Here is a 15,162-nt window from a genome sequence, read left to right on the forward strand (position 1 = left end):
CTTTAATACAGTTCCTCATGTTGTGGTGACCCCCAACCATAAAATTATTTTCGTTCTTCTCTACACGATCCATTGTCATGGGATGGTTTGCTAATGAAAATAATACATAACAATAGCTTTAATAATACAAAAGATGATACATGACATAGTTCAGTCAATACAGTTTCCTAAGACCATCGGAAATATGTGTTTTCCGATGGTCTTAGGCGACCCCTGTGAAAGGGTCGTTCGACCCCCAAAGGGGTCCCGACCCACAGGTTGAGAACCGCTGCACTAGAGCCTTTCCTCTTCCGGGGATAGAGGAGAGTTCTGGTGGCCCACCTCTGCATGTCTTTATAGGGACCCTGCGGGTGCTGTGGCCCACGCCAAGGAGGTGATTTCGGATTTGCTCTGCAACAGAGTTGACATCTCGCAGCTGGTGATCACCAAGGAACTGACACGCACGGCGGATGAGTACGCGGGGCACCAGGCTCATGTGGAGTTGGCAGAGCGGTGAGCTGAAGGAGGGCACGGGAGCCTTATTTATTTTTCACCTTCCTTTCTAGAAGAGAGTGAAGAATGGAGGCCCCTGACCTCAAGGCACCCCAGATCCAAATAGAATGAATATATGATGTTACCTTCTACTAAATCAGACCATCATTGAACTTGTTCACACGTAACACTAAACCATTTATTTAACCCATGTTTTGTTGTCCTACCAAGGATTTGTTTGGCAGACAACCGAACAAACCATAGTTTGTTTTATTAATCTCTGGGTTGATTGTTTCCCTCCTCCTTTGCCTGCTCCTTCTCTGTGTCCCAGGTACTGGCATATAGAGTGGCTGGGGGTTTTGGTCCTTTTTTCTCACCACCTCTGTAGTCTAGTGAGACAACCCATGAACAACCCACGGTTCTGGGTTCCCATGTAATGACAACCCATGGTTTAAACCACCCAGAATTCACAACCCAGCAACAAAACTTGGGTTCTCTTTTTGGGCTTTTTATAGTTAACAAACCATAGTTTGTTAGCTTGGCTCGGTTCGTACATCACGGCAACCAAGGATTCAACAATCTGAGTTAAATAAACCGTGGGTCAGTGTTACATGCAAACCAGGTCTGTATCTACTCTTTACTGGCAGCAGCCCTCTGCAGTTTCAAGCATCGTTATTGTCAATTTCATTCTATACTGCTTTTTCTACAATACATTGCGCTCAAATTGATTCACAGACCAAACAAATACAACAGCCATCATTATGAATACGTTACAATACAACATAAACTTGCTTCCAGTTCATTTAAAACACATCAAAGTTTAAATAAGAGCAAGACATTCCAGCAGGTCATTCAACAATATTCAGTACCAAGCATAACACATTCTTGTGTTAAGAAGACCCAGCAGCAGAGGGGCGCGGAGGATTGAACCGTGGGCCTGGCCTTTGCGCATACGCAGCACGTGCTGCGGCACTGAGCTTCAGCCCCTCTCTTGGGTCTTGTGGACTCGTCTGAGGCTTTGGTCTGTTTCGCCTCTCCCTCCCAGTCTCTCTGCCCTAACCCACGTAGGCCCGTCTGCCCTCAGGACGGCGGAAAAAGCTGTGTGGGTGTGGGGTGGCCGATGAGGCATGACCGAAGGGAAGGGCAGAAATAGCCGAGGCAGGCACAGCTGCGAGTGGAACCTCCTGCGACGCCCACCCCTCTGCTCTGGGCTTCCTGTCTGAAGTGCAGCCATTTCACCTGCCGCACACAGACGCTGTGGCGTAACGGCCCTGCTCCTCCTGCTTCACTGCCTCTTGACAAACAAGGGGTCCGGATAGTGAAAGTGACGCTGGTGGGGCCACGCTGGTGGGGCAGATATGCTGCCCAGCGTGCTTGGATTTCGTTTGGTTCTCTGCCATTTCCGCTCCCCCTGCCCCCCCCCCCCCCCGCATACAGACACGTTATTTCTCAGCCGTCTCTCCGCTCAGGGAAAATATGTTAATAGCACTGTTAGAATCGCACAGCGGATCGTATGTCGGGCTTTCCAGTCTCCCACGGTTTAACCTCTTGAACTCTTTGACCAAAAGCGACTGTTTAAGGTCCTTCTCCTCAACCCATCCTGGCTATGAAAATGGTCCTCAGCCCCAATCCTCCCCCCCCCCATTTGATACAGCCTTGAGGGTTGGGCTGAACCCTGACGCAACCCTCCACGCTGGCCCACGTGATGCTTCTTGTGACTTTTCCCCTTAGGATGCGTCGTCGGGACCCCGGCAGCGCCCCCAACCTGGGGGACAGAGTGCCTTACGTCATTATTGGTGCTGCTAAAGGCGTTGCAGCTTACATGAAATCCGAAGTGAGTGTGGGATGAAGGATGTGATGGGCAACGGGGAGTAACTGTGGGGAAAGGATGTAGAGTGCGTGTGTGTGTGCGAACCCACACACACACCTCTTCCGATAAAAGGAAATTGTATCAGATAATGCACATTATTAACCCAGCTCCTGGCTTAGGAAATGGCCACTCACTATTAAGCTTCTGGCATGAAGAAATCTGGACAGCAGCAAGTTTGGGGTGGTCTAAGAAGCAGTGTGCAAGTTTCAGCCCCCTCTCCCCTTTCCCGTTTTCAGTGGGTTGGCTTGATGTCTCTATTGGGCCCCGTTTGGGGTTCAGTCTTCATCTATTTATGCTTTCCCCCTCTGCTTGAACTAATTGGCGGAGGAAGGACGGGGAACTCCTTGGCTGGAATGCCCGGAGGGGTAGGTCTCCGAGTTGTCCCGTGCACGCTTCCTCCCAGCCTTCCCAGTCGTTCTGTGTTCAGGCCGAAACGCCGTAGCTGTTTCAGTGCTCCGTCACTGACCTGATCTCCAAGGCTGATTGCTGCTAACCTGAGTTTCCCATGTTGTTGCCTGCGCATGCACGCGTGCACACATGTGCCCTGCCCTCCAGCCGTTTGTTAGGCTGAAATTGATGAAGGCGTCGCACTCGAGAGGGCTGCCCTGGGCCAGGGGGGCCCTCGCAACCCAGGCCCTGCCCCCAGCAATGCTTCCTGCTTGTGCCTGTCACCTCTTTTGCTTCTTCAGGATCCCATCTACGTCCTGGAGAACAACCTGCCCATTGACACCCAGTACTATCTGGAGCAGCAGCTCGCTAAGCCCCTTCTGCGCATCTTTGAGCCCATCTTGGGAGAGGGCAAAGCACAGAACGTCCTGCTGAGTGAGTGTGATCACCGACCTCCCATGTGGAGCAGAATTGGAGCAGGACTTTCAGAGAAGTGTGTGTGTGTGCGTGTAGTTTAATCCCAAGGAAAGGAAAGGAAAGGGACCTCTCGTGCAAGCACTGAGTCATTACTGACTCTTGGAGGGACGCCAGCTTTCACTGACGTTTTCTTGGCAGGCCTTATAGCGGGGTGGTTTGCCGTTGCCTTCCCCGGCCGTTATTACCTTTCCCCCAGCTAGCTGGGTACTCATTTTACTGACCTCTTGAGGATGGAAGGCTGAGTTGACCTGAGCCGTCTGCCTGAAACCAGCTTCCGCTGGGATCGAACTCAGGCCGTGGGGAGAGTGTCGGCTGCAAAAACTGCTGCTTTACCGCTCTGCGCCACACGAGGCTTATTAAGGGGAAAGGGACACACAATTTTTTCCAACAGATCCCCCCCACAGGGGGATCAACATACCCAGAATCCATCCAGGTGTGCTTATATCCCCACTTCCCCCTTACATATCATGCTGCAGGATCCTGGCCACTCATTTTTGACAACAGCATCTCCATAAACAACATAAGCCTCATCCAGATACCCTCCCATTTCAGTTTCTGAGCCTTTTCCAAAAGCCACACAGCATCAAGCAACCATGAGGGCTAGGAATCTCATTGTGCTGAGGTTCACCTGGCTGGTGAAACACAGCACAGTGGAAGTGCCAGGTTTTTTAAAGGAGGGAAGCAAAAGGTCCTGACAGTGGGTCCTACCTGATTTCAAAGTCAATATTTGACTCGTAGGCTTGGAAATGGTGCACTCCCAAAGTTCCACACCGCAGTCCCTGTTCTAGCAACCTCTTGGCTGGGGCAATGAGGATGGAAGGCTGAGTCGACCCGAGCCGGCTGCCTGAAACCAGCTTCCGCTGGGATCGAACTCAGGCCATGGGGAGAGTGTCGGCTGCAGAAACTGCTGCTTTACCGCGCTCTGCACCACACCCAAGCAGGCCCCTAAATCACACTCTTCTGGTTTGGGATTAATTAACCCAAGTACATAGTTGGTGCTAAATAAATAAATAAATAATAACCATCCATAACCAACCCAGGGCATGGTCTGGAAGTACATAAGGCAGCCATCTTGCTCAAGGGTCTGGTCGGTGCTTGGAGGGGAGACCACCAGGGAATCCCATGTTAACCACCTTGAGTTCCATGATGGAAGAAAGGTGGGATATAAATGTTATAATAATAAACCCCTGGTTCCATGGTCGCAATTGGCAGTGTAGATCAGAATACTTGCCAGGATTTAGGGGGAAAGAATAGGCCCTGTCCACTTCATCCACACTTTGAGCTCCAAAAGCGTGTTTTACACTGCCCTTCGGCACAATGAAGTCATCGAAATGTGCCCTCCCTAGGAGCGGGAGGGAAGCAGGTCCTCTTCGACTGTTGCCTTTGGCTCTGTTAATAACTTCGTTAGCAGGCAGCATCTCCAGGTTTGAACCCCACCCCGTGGATGAGTTCTTGAGAAGAAAAGTGCGGGCCACCTTTGGAGCATCTCCCACCCCAAACTCTTCTCTGGTTTTTGCCATGGGTCAGAAACCTGGTGCCCTCCAGATGTTTTGGACTACAGCTCCAGCCAGCGTGGCCAAGGGTCAGGAATTACGAGAGTTGCAGTCCCAAACATCTGGAGGGTGCCAGGGTGCCTACCCCTGGGCTAAAGATCTAATTTCTGTCCTCCTGCAAATTTGTCTGAGATAGTGTTGGGCGTCGTATAATAAGGCTCTCTCTGGGTTTGCAGGCACAGCTGGCTCATTCTGTGGGGATCTTCCTAGGGAAATGTGGGGTGCTGATCCCTTTCCATCACAATAAAGGTGTGGGTGTGAAGAGAAGGCGGAGTACTGATCTTTTTCCCGCCTTCCCTAATACTTGTATGCATGGGATGTGGAGTGGGCTTGATGTTTCGTTTCCTCCCTTTGGCAGAGGGGGATCACACACGTTGCAAGACCGTGTTGACGGCCAAAGTCGGAGGTCTTATGGCTTTTGCTACCAAGCGAAGCACCTGCATCGGTTGTCGCGCTGTGCTCAGCCACCATGGTGAGATCCTGCCTCTGCTCGTCTGTCTTTGTCTCTGTTATGCAGAGTCTATAAAAATACGTTTCCCCCCCTCCCCCATCCCATGCTTCTAACCAGCAGCGCATTTTGCAAGTTCCTATTGCCGGAACTTGCCACATAGTTGAGTGTGTTTCTGGCTCTGTGCTTTTTTTTTTTTTGTACCAGCACGAAAACCTTGTGATAGAAGCACAACCTGACCCCTGTGACTTCAGCTAACTCCCCGTCCTCCCTCTTTTCCAAATTTGCAAGTGGGAAAAGATGGGGTTAGCTACAAGTTGTGGGTGTGAAAATTTAAGATTTCTGGCTTCTCCTGAAGGGACGTAGAGCCAACAATCTAGAAAAGGAAGCAAGCTTAGCCAGGACTCCTGGCTTCTCTGGGAGGAGAGTGATTCCTTTGACTATGACTAAATCTGAACCAAACTCCATAAGTTGTCTATAGGATAAGGGATAAATCTGAAAATTTAATCTGCACAAGGGAGTCTCTTGCAGGGAGGAAGGGTGCTTGGGGTAGATGTCCCCTCCATGGTCCTACCATGCTGCAAACTAGATCACAATGTACCAAAAAGCAGGTGCACCCAACAGCAAGGAGACTGCAGAGTAAATAACTTCAAGGTGCTGCTTTTAACCTATAAAGCCTTACACAGCTTGGGACCACAATACCTGATGGAACGCCTCTCCCAACATGAACCTACCCGTACACTGCGCTCAACACCTAAGGTCCTCTTCCAGGTGCCTACTCTGAGGGAAGCTCGGAGGATGGCATCAAGAGAGAGAGGGCCTTTTCAGTGGTGCCCCCCCCCCCAATTATGGAACAATCTCCCCGACGAGGCTCACCTGGCACCAGCATTGTTATTTTTTTTGGCACCAGGTCAAGACTTTTCTCCCAGGCATATGCTGAATGTTTTTTCGTCCTTAACTGACCCCAGAATAGTAGTTTTTAAAATGGATATTGTCTGTTTTTATGCTTTTATATGGTTTTAAATTTTGGATGTTTGTTTTTAATGTTCACTATTTTTAATCTTTGTAAACCGCCCAGAGAGCTTTGGCTATGGGGTGGTATATAAATGTAATAAATAATAATAATAAACCGTATTTCTTCGATTGTAAGTTGCACTCTAATTTCAGTACCACCAACAGAAAAAAACACACCCTAAGACACACTTGCGATTCTAAGACGCACCCCATTTTTAGAGATGTTTATATGGGGGGAAAAGTGTGTCTTAGAATCGAAGAAATAGGGTAATAATAATAATACTCAAGCAAGTGAGCCAAGCAGAAGATCAAGCCATACCAAACCAGCACTCCAGGGCCCCTGATCAGGCAAAAACCTTCCCAGATACAAAGGCAGAGATCAGTCAGATTCTCCTGAGCATGATCCAAATTCATCCACCAAATCTTGAGGAAATGTAGCTGGGTGCCCCTCCATGCCACCTTTGAGAATGGGTCTGGTGAAAGGAACCCCTGGGTGGAAATGGTGGGTGGATGGGAACGCCTTCTGACGTTCTGCTCTCCGCCAGGTGCCGTGTGCAAGTTCTGCCTGGGCCGCCAATCTGAGCTCTATCAAAAGGAGGTAAGTGGATCTGTGGCAGGGCTCGTGGGATTGCAGGCCGCTAGCTAGGTGGCAGGAAATGCCTGTCCGTCGTTGAGGATACTGGCCCAGGGTTCCTGCATCCCTAGATCAAGGAGGACAAGCCTGATGAATTAGGTTTGCTGGTTAGAACTCCGAAATCCCTGGCTTCACTGGCAGAGGAATGGGGCTCGAAGCCAGCCCTTGGGAATTTGAGGTTAGACAATGGGGATGAACTAGGAAGCAGGAAGTCCCTGGTTCAAGTTTCACTTTGCCATAATCTCACTTGGCAGCTGTGGGCTCTCTCCTCTCCTCGCCCTGTACTCCTCCTCCCCTTTCTTCCTCCCTGTCTGCTCCCCACTTGCAATACTGACAAGACTTTCCTGGGGTTCTGTAAGGATCACAGCAACATCAGGTATTCTATGAAGTGGTTAGAGAATTTGAGACGATAAAACGCTGGGTAGCGTTCCAGCCTTGAGTGCCTGGGTCCTGTCATCTCCCTGTTCTTCCCACCCATCCCTGCCCCCTTTTCCCTTCCCCACAGGTGACCCATCTGAGCTCTCTGGAGGAGAAGTTTTCGCGCTTGTGGACCCAGTGTCAGCGCTGCCAAGGCAGCTTGCACGAGGACGTCCTGTGCACCAGGTGAGGGCCGGCCGGCCACCGCGCCCTCGCATGGCAGCACCAGCTCTTGCCCGTTCCCACGGGATATTGGGCTAAAATATGGCTTTATGCCACCCCCGGGTGTTTACAGCTGCTTATCGGGCTGGTTTGAGATCAGCAAACAGATGGCTCCCACGGAGAGGTAGGGGGTGGGGGTGCTCCTGCAGATGTTTATTGCCTTTATAAATATAACACCTGTCAGAAGCTGGCAGGGGAGGTGGGAGTGGAGACACAGGGCTTCTGCTGCAACGCACAAGTTATCGGCTGGGTTGTCTTCATTCTCCAGCAGAGGAGCTGGGCATGAGCGTATAACAAGTAGGGGGAGTGGTGGCAGCCAGGGCCTGTCTACGCAGGTAGCAAAATTAGATCGTCGAATCCAGAGATGGTAGAGGTGGACCTCTAACTATGGGCCTGTGGCAGGGAGGCTACCATTTCTGAGTGTTCCACGCACAACTCCTTGAGCTGGGACCATAGTATCTTTCTGTCTGCTGTAATAGTTTTCTTACAGGAGGGAGGAATGTTCTGAAATCAGAATTCCTCACCTGCAGTCGCACAGTTCATTTAGCCATCTCACTCCCGCTTCATTCTGCTTTGTAAATCTACCAGAATAGAAATGAGGATCTGGGTTGCCCCTCTTCCGACAGGAGAGCCCCAGTTTCTTTGTCTGCTTGCCAACTCATCTGCTGAATTTCCCTCTTCTCCTTCAGCCGTGACTGCCCCATCTTTTACATGCGGAAGAAAGTGCAGAAGGACCTCGATGATCAAGAAGTGCTGATCTCACGCTTTGGGCCCCCTACGTGGTGATGCCTCCTTGGCCTCTTGTTGTTGTTTTTAAATTCAGCCTGACACTATCACTCCATTCCCGTTTAATTGAGGACAAAAGCAGTGATGCCTGAGAAACTGCAGGAAAAAATGGCTCCCCGTACTGTTTGGTGTGGCTTCTTTGCCAAGACGAGGGGACAGAAAGACTGTGAATATTGCTGGGAAGTGGTCGTGTTTGGCCCATGGAAGCCTCCTTGTTGTGGGGGGGTGTTTTTGTAATATGAATTTCTACCAATAAAGATACCTTCCTTTTTCCTATAAGCGAGTGGCTTATGTGGGGCAGGGGGGAGGGGGTCACCTAGGCGCCTGAATTCTATGAAAGAGGGATTGTAGGATAGCAGAAGCCAGAGCTGTGTTTAGCGGCAGGGACCACCAGATTCAAGAAGCCCATCTGCTCAACCCCTGGAAACAAATGCACAAACATTTTCATCTTCAGTTCCATAAAGCTGGTAACACTGACCTGCATGGCCAGGTGTTGTGTTGACTTATTTATTTTATTATATTTATATGCCGCCCCACAGCTGAAGCTCTCTGGGCGGTTTACAACAATTAAAAATGGTAAACATTAAAAGTAGACAAAATTTAAAAACCATCAAAAACATAAAAAAGCAGTATAAAAACAACAGTTTGAAACAACTTTTGAATTCTGTCTTTGTTTTAGTCCCAGAAGAATTTACGTCAGTACCTGTTCAACAACCTCTGTCTCTGTGTGTGTGTGTGTGTGTGTGAGAGAGAGAGAGAGAGAGAGAGAGAGAGAGAGAGAGAGAAAGATTTATGTGTGCAAATTTGTTTTACAGGACAGATAAATCATAGATGCAAATTGTGCATCAAAGTCATGAAAGAGTTTACCAGTGCAATTAAAAAATAAAGTTGGAAAATAAACAAATGGGACAGCAAAGATGACACCTAGGGGGTCATTTGAGCCAGGACCAGGCCTGGCAGAAGATTTCCTGGGTCCTAGGCAAGAGCAGAAATTAGTTGCCAGTGAGGCCAGCTGGAGGAAAGATATTTAAATGATCAAAGAGGGGAGTTGACTAGGGATGTTATAGATTAGGAGGAAGAGGTGAAGGTTGGGGTGAGGAAAGCTCACAACCAGCCCTCCTGAATTCCTTTCAGCCTTGCTCTTCTGAAAGGGGTGTGTGTGTGTGTGTTCTCATGCATGCATTTGTTTGTTTGTCGTGATGCACACGCAAGACCAATCATGCCCTGCAAGCTGCCTGTAATGCTCACGCTGCCAGCTATCTCATGGCAATCCGGAGACTTGTTTTTCTTATGGATCGATTTCTCATTTTCTTGGTTGCGAAGACAGGCCTAGATAAGGAGACACTGTTTGAAATAATGTGGGCGTTTGGATTGAGTGTTTAGTTCATGGGATGAGCCTGCTTTACTCAGCATAGATAAGTCTTCAACCTGGCGCCTTGCACAAGTGTTGGACGACAACTCATCGCCCCCAGCTAGCACGGGCATGGCTGGCTGGGGCTGATGAGAGTTGTAGTCCAACGTATCTGCAGGGCACCAGGTTGAAGACTTATCTATGCTGAGTAAAGCAGGCTCATCCTATGAACTAAACACTCACTGATTGGACTCCAAGGTAGTCCTTTTTGCTTTATATGCTGACCTTGCGATGTTGTGCACCTTCCAGTTCTCATCTCTCCTTCCACCATCCTGTCCATTCACAAAATGAGATAAGGAAAAAACCCTAAATTACTCCTAATCATTTATTGAATGCCTATTTGCTGTTGCCTACCTGATAGTTGCAGTCAACAAATTGTGCGATCAAAATAATGCACATAGAAACAGCTCACTCAAATGGTGTTACAAAAGAGCTTCCAGCAGAGACGGGAAAAAATGGGTTCAAATTCCAGTTCAGCTGGGACCTGTGTCACGTTGGGGTTAAGTTGGAATTCTTCATGCATCTGATGAAGTGGACTATAGTTCACAAATGTTAGCATCATAATAAATGTATTAGGGGCACCATCCTATGCATGTTCAGACAGCAAAAAGTCCTACAACTCCCATTATTCCCCAGCCATGCTAACAAACCACACTTGTTAACCATGAACAACCCATGAAGAGAACCCATGGTTTGTTGTTGGGTTGTGAATTGTGGGCTCACGGTTAACAAACCATGGTTTGTTTGCGTGGCTGGGTTCACACAACACATCAACCCATGGTTCAACGGGCCAATTTGTGTGATCAAACAGCTCACTGTGGCTTATTTAAACCACAATAGGCTGTGGTGCATGTGGGTGGCCATTTTTTACATTCAAGTCATGACTGTTGTTGGGCTCCAACTCCCATCAGCCCCACCTGGTGTGGCCCATGGTTGGGGATAAAAGGAGTGGTGGTCCAACAACATCTGGAAGGCCACCAGTTCCCCAGCCTTGTGCCAGAGATTACACCTGGGGCATTCTGCTTGCAGTCCATGTTCTCCCAGTGAACTATGGTCTCTCCCATTGTTGCCAGCTGAATTCCATAAATACAAAATTGTTATTGTCATTACCGTATTATTATTATTCCCCCCACCCCTTTCTCCAAGGAGGTCAGGGTAGCACTCATGGTGTCATCATTCCCCCCTCCCCTGTTTAATCCTTGCATCAACCCCACAAGATATGTTATCCTGAGAATTAAATGACTGGTCCATGGCCACCTGGTGAACAAAAGCTTTCCCCCATTTTGAACCCAGCTCTTCCCCATCCTAGTCTCGCAGGGTTGTTATGAAAATGCCAAATGGCCATGTTGGGCAGAAATTATGCCAGATGATGATGTGTCCTTCAGATAGAAATGTGTGTGTTTTTTGGGGGGGGGAGAGTTTCTGCTGTGTGTGTGTATCTTTTATCTTTCCCCTTCCCTCCTCATAACTAAACTTGGCCACCTGCTCCTGCCAGGGGGTTGCCTGTGGAAGATCAAGTCACCGGTTATCCAAATTGAGCAAGAAGGAGGAGGTGGAGGGAGAAAAGGAGAGAGGGAGATTTGGCAGAAGGCAGAAGCGTGAGGGCTGCCCTGCGATCTCTCCCCCTCCCCAGTTCTTGAGTAAGGGCCCTCCCCCAATCCGGATGAAGGAGTCAAGGCAGTGGAGATAACGGGGGAAAGGTGTCTGAAGGAGATAGCAGACTTTCAGATTCTTTTGCAAGTCACGATTGCCTAGTCGTCCACGTGAGCTCTGCTTGTGAGGCTGAGGCATATGGGGCAGGGGCTCTCCCTGTGTCAGCCCGCCCTTGTCTCCAGGACCAGGGCAGCGAATTACGCAGGGTTCCCTTGCCGATCTCTGAGAAAGCTGAACAAAAAGCAACAGCAGAACAATATTGTGCCACTTTAAGGACAACACATACACAGTGGTGTAAGCTTTCTTGAGTGCCACTTCGTCAAATGGAGTTTACATTGATTTGCTTGATTTATTTATACATATATAAGAACAGAAGTGCCATGTTGGATCAGACCTAGGGTCCAGCACTCTGGTCACACAGGGGCCAACCAGCTGTTGGCCAGGGACCAACAAAGCAGGACATGATGCAACAGCACCCTCCCACCCATGTTCCCCAGCAACTGGTGCATACAAGCTTACTGCCTCAGATACTGGAGGTATGAGTTGCCTTTCAGCCCAAATAGGGCCCCAAGGCGACTTTCAATTAAAACAATTTTAAAACTTTAAAAAGTTTTCCTCTGGTTACAGTATTTGGGCTTTGGCCTGGTTTCAGAATCCAGCTCGGTTACAAACTAGCCTTTTGTCCCTTACGGCATGCCGTATGAACACTACTTCTTCCCAGTATGTGTAAGATGTGAAAGTCCTCATGATGACATCAGGCAAAAAAGTGCAAGTGCATTTATGGATCTGCTTCCCCACCCCCTCTTGGCAATGTTAAAGATGCAGGGGCACTCTTGTGGGTGCCAGACTGTTCAGCATGATCTGCCTTTACCCTTTGCCTGTAAAATTAGCACAATTTATCAATTATAAGAACATAAGAAGAGCCCTGCTGGATCAGACCAAGGGTCCATCTAGTCCAGCATTCTGTTCACACAATGGCCAACCAGCTGCCAATCAAGAACCCACAAGCAGGACAAGAGTTCAGCAGCACCCTCCCACCCATGTTCCCCAGTAACTAGTGTGTACAGGTTTACTGCCTCTGATACTGGAGGTTGCATATATCGAGTCAGTATTTATATCCTACCTTTTTGCCAAGGTTCCCTTTTTTAAAACCCACTAAATAATTATAACCACAAGCCTTAAAAAAACAAAACCCTAAAGAACTAAAAACAGCAAACAGCTTTCAAAAAAAAGTTCCAATTTTAAATGGAGGGAACACAAAGGATTAAGAACCAATTCAGGGCACAGTTTACATGGGGAAAAGGGATTGCTGGGAGTTGGTTTGTGTGCAGTGCTATTATCGATACCTAAAATGTCTGTACCAATGGATTAGATCCAGTCTTAGTCATGCTTAGAGTAGACCCATTTAAATCAATGGGACTTTTAAATTACGAGTAATTTGATTTTAGTGGGTCTACATTAAGCATGATTAAAGGTATAATCTTATGTATGCTTAGACAGAAAAAATTCCTACAACTCCCAGCATTCCCTAGCCAGCTGGCTAGGGAATGCTGGGAGTTGTAGGACTTTTTTCTGTCTAAGCATTCATAGGATCGCATTCTAAATTCCATTAAAAGTTTGTGAACAGGGATGGCCTTCGCTAAAAGATAGCAAGGAGGGCATGAGGTGAACACATCTCAGGAGGGAGTTCAACAATGTGGGTGCCACCACTGAGAAGGCCTTTTTTTCTGGTCACTTGCCACCTGAAGAACATTAAAAGCCTACTTCACAGGGCTGCTGTGAGGATGGACAAGGTAAAGAATGTAAATGCACGACTTGAATGTTACAGATACTAATACGTGTAATTGTCCCAGTATGAACAGGGCAATGCTGTTACCTTTTTATGGAAGGATCCTTTTTTATATGAGGGATACCATCCTAAGATGTGACTGCGGTGGGGGTTGGTTGGTTGCAGGATTGTTTAAGGCAGGGCTGCCCCAATATTTCGGCCTACAACCTCCATGATCCATCACTGCTGTCTATACTGGCTAGGGCTGAATTGCTGTAGGTCCAAACAACTAGAGGGCCCACGGGTTGCCCAGTCATGGTTTAAGAGGTGAAAAAAATTGATTAAGAAGATAAACAAATTATTGGATAGAGATCTAGGGAACCTGGGGTTGGATGGGTGCTGGTATGGAGTTGGACTTTGACCGAGGAAACCCCATCTCCCAATCTTCACTTGGCCACAGAGCTTGCTGTGCCTCTGTCTCTCAGGCCAGACTATCTTACACTTTTAAGAAGATAAAAGTGCAACAAGGGAGAAGACCTTCTCAATTATGGAATGATCTCCCCAACAAGGCCTGCCTAGCGCCAACACTTTCATCATCATCATCATCATTATTATTATTATTATTATTATTATTATATTTATTTGTATCCCGCCTTTTGCCCAATGCTGGGCCTCAAGGCGGCCTTACAAAGTTTAAAATATACATTGGGGGGGGGGAACAAAACCATAAACAATTAAAAAATACAACAACAAAATTATAAGACATTAACATAGATTGCCCCGCTCGTGCTCTTCGCTCCTCTGATGCCATGTTTCTCGCCTGCCCAAGGGCCTCTACTTCCCTTGCTCGGCTCCGTCCATTTTCTTCTGCTGCCCCTTACGCCTGGAACGCTCTTCCAGAACATTTGAGAACTGCAAGTTCAATCGCAGATTTTAAAGCTCAACTAAAAACTTTTCTTTTTCCTAAAGCTTTTAAACTTGATGTTGTGCAGACTTTATACTGTTAGTTTTACCCTACCCTGTGCCTGTTTGCATTCTCTTCCCCTCCTTATTGTTTTACTATGATTTTATTAGATTGTAAGCCTATGCGGCAGTCTTGCTATTTACTGTTTTACTCTGTACAGCACCATGTACATTGATGGTGCTATATAAATAAATAAATAAATAATAATAATAATAATAATAATTCTCCAAAGGCCTGCTTGAACAAAAAAGTTTTAGCCTGCTTCTGAAAGCCCATCAAGGAGGGAGCCAGCCTAGCTTCCCCGGGAAGAGAGTTCCAGAGCACCGGAGCAGCCACCGAGAAGGCCCTCTCCCATGTTCCCACCAAGCATGCCTGTGAAGAAGGTGGTACTGAAAGAAGGGCTTCTTCAGAAGATCTCAAAGCACGGGCAGGCTCATAAGGGAGAATACGTTCTTTCAAATAACCTGGACCCAGTGCCAGGTCAAGACTTTTCTCTTCTTCCAGGCATTTAACAGCATATGTTGAGTTTTTAATTGACCCCAGATCTATCTTTAAGCAAGGCTGAGAGTTTAAAGTTGTTTTTAAATGTATATTGTCTTTATATGTTGTCCATTTTTATGCATTTATGGTTTTAAATTTTGTATTTAGATTTTTAATGTTTAATGTTTTAATCTTTGTAAATCGCCCAGAGCGCTTCGGCTATGGGGCAGTATAGAAATGTAATAAATAATAATTAATAATAATAAAAAGAGGTGCATGTAGTACAGAGCTGAGGGGGTTGAGGGAAGGACTCATTGCATATTGCCCTGAGCAGCTTGGAAGAAGGGTGGTGGTGGAAATGATGGATTGATTTAAGAAAATTATACTCTGCTTTTCACCTCCAAAAGCAGAGTCACTACAATCGCAACAAGTGTAAAAGCAATCGTCCTTCAAACACGGTTACACAGCAAGCTAAAAAGCAGCAGCGAGGGAAAAAAAGCACTTTAAACAGCCTTCCTCAACCTGGGGCGCTCCAGATGTGTTGGACTACAACTCCTAGGATTCCTGACTGCTGACTACGCTGACTGATAGGAGCTGGAGTTCAAAA

The 15,162-nt window shown here is 47.6% G+C and overlaps 1 protein-coding gene across 3 annotated transcripts in view; it reads left to right on the plus strand.

The window, feature by feature from the left end:
* POLD1 (DNA polymerase delta 1, catalytic subunit) overlaps window positions 1-8,480 on the plus strand; it is a 31,525-nt gene extending 23,045 nt beyond the window's left edge. For 2 of the 3 annotated variants that reach the window (XM_063137658.1, XM_063137659.1), the window contains exons 21-27: window positions 340-492; window positions 2,203-2,305; window positions 3,031-3,163; window positions 5,117-5,230; window positions 6,766-6,818; window positions 7,360-7,457; window positions 8,183-8,480. In XM_063137658.1, coding sequence (XP_062993728.1) covers window positions 340-492; window positions 2,203-2,305; window positions 3,031-3,163; window positions 5,117-5,230; window positions 6,766-6,818; window positions 7,360-7,457; window positions 8,183-8,279 — 751 coding nt within the window. In that variant the 3' untranslated portion in view covers window positions 8,280-8,480. Of the gene's footprint in view, window positions 1-339; window positions 493-2,202; window positions 2,306-3,030; window positions 3,168-5,116; window positions 5,231-6,765; window positions 6,819-7,359; window positions 7,458-8,182 lie in introns of those variants that run through there. The other variant, XM_063137660.1, reaches the window with a different exon arrangement.
* The last annotated feature ends 6,682 nt before the right edge of the window (window positions 8,481-15,162 follow it).

The sequence above is a fragment of the Elgaria multicarinata genome, chromosome 11, assembly GCF_023053635.1.
Source record: "Elgaria multicarinata webbii isolate HBS135686 ecotype San Diego chromosome 11, rElgMul1.1.pri, whole genome shotgun sequence".
In the NCBI taxonomy this organism is placed as follows: Eukaryota; Metazoa; Chordata; class Lepidosauria; order Squamata; family Anguidae; genus Elgaria; species Elgaria multicarinata.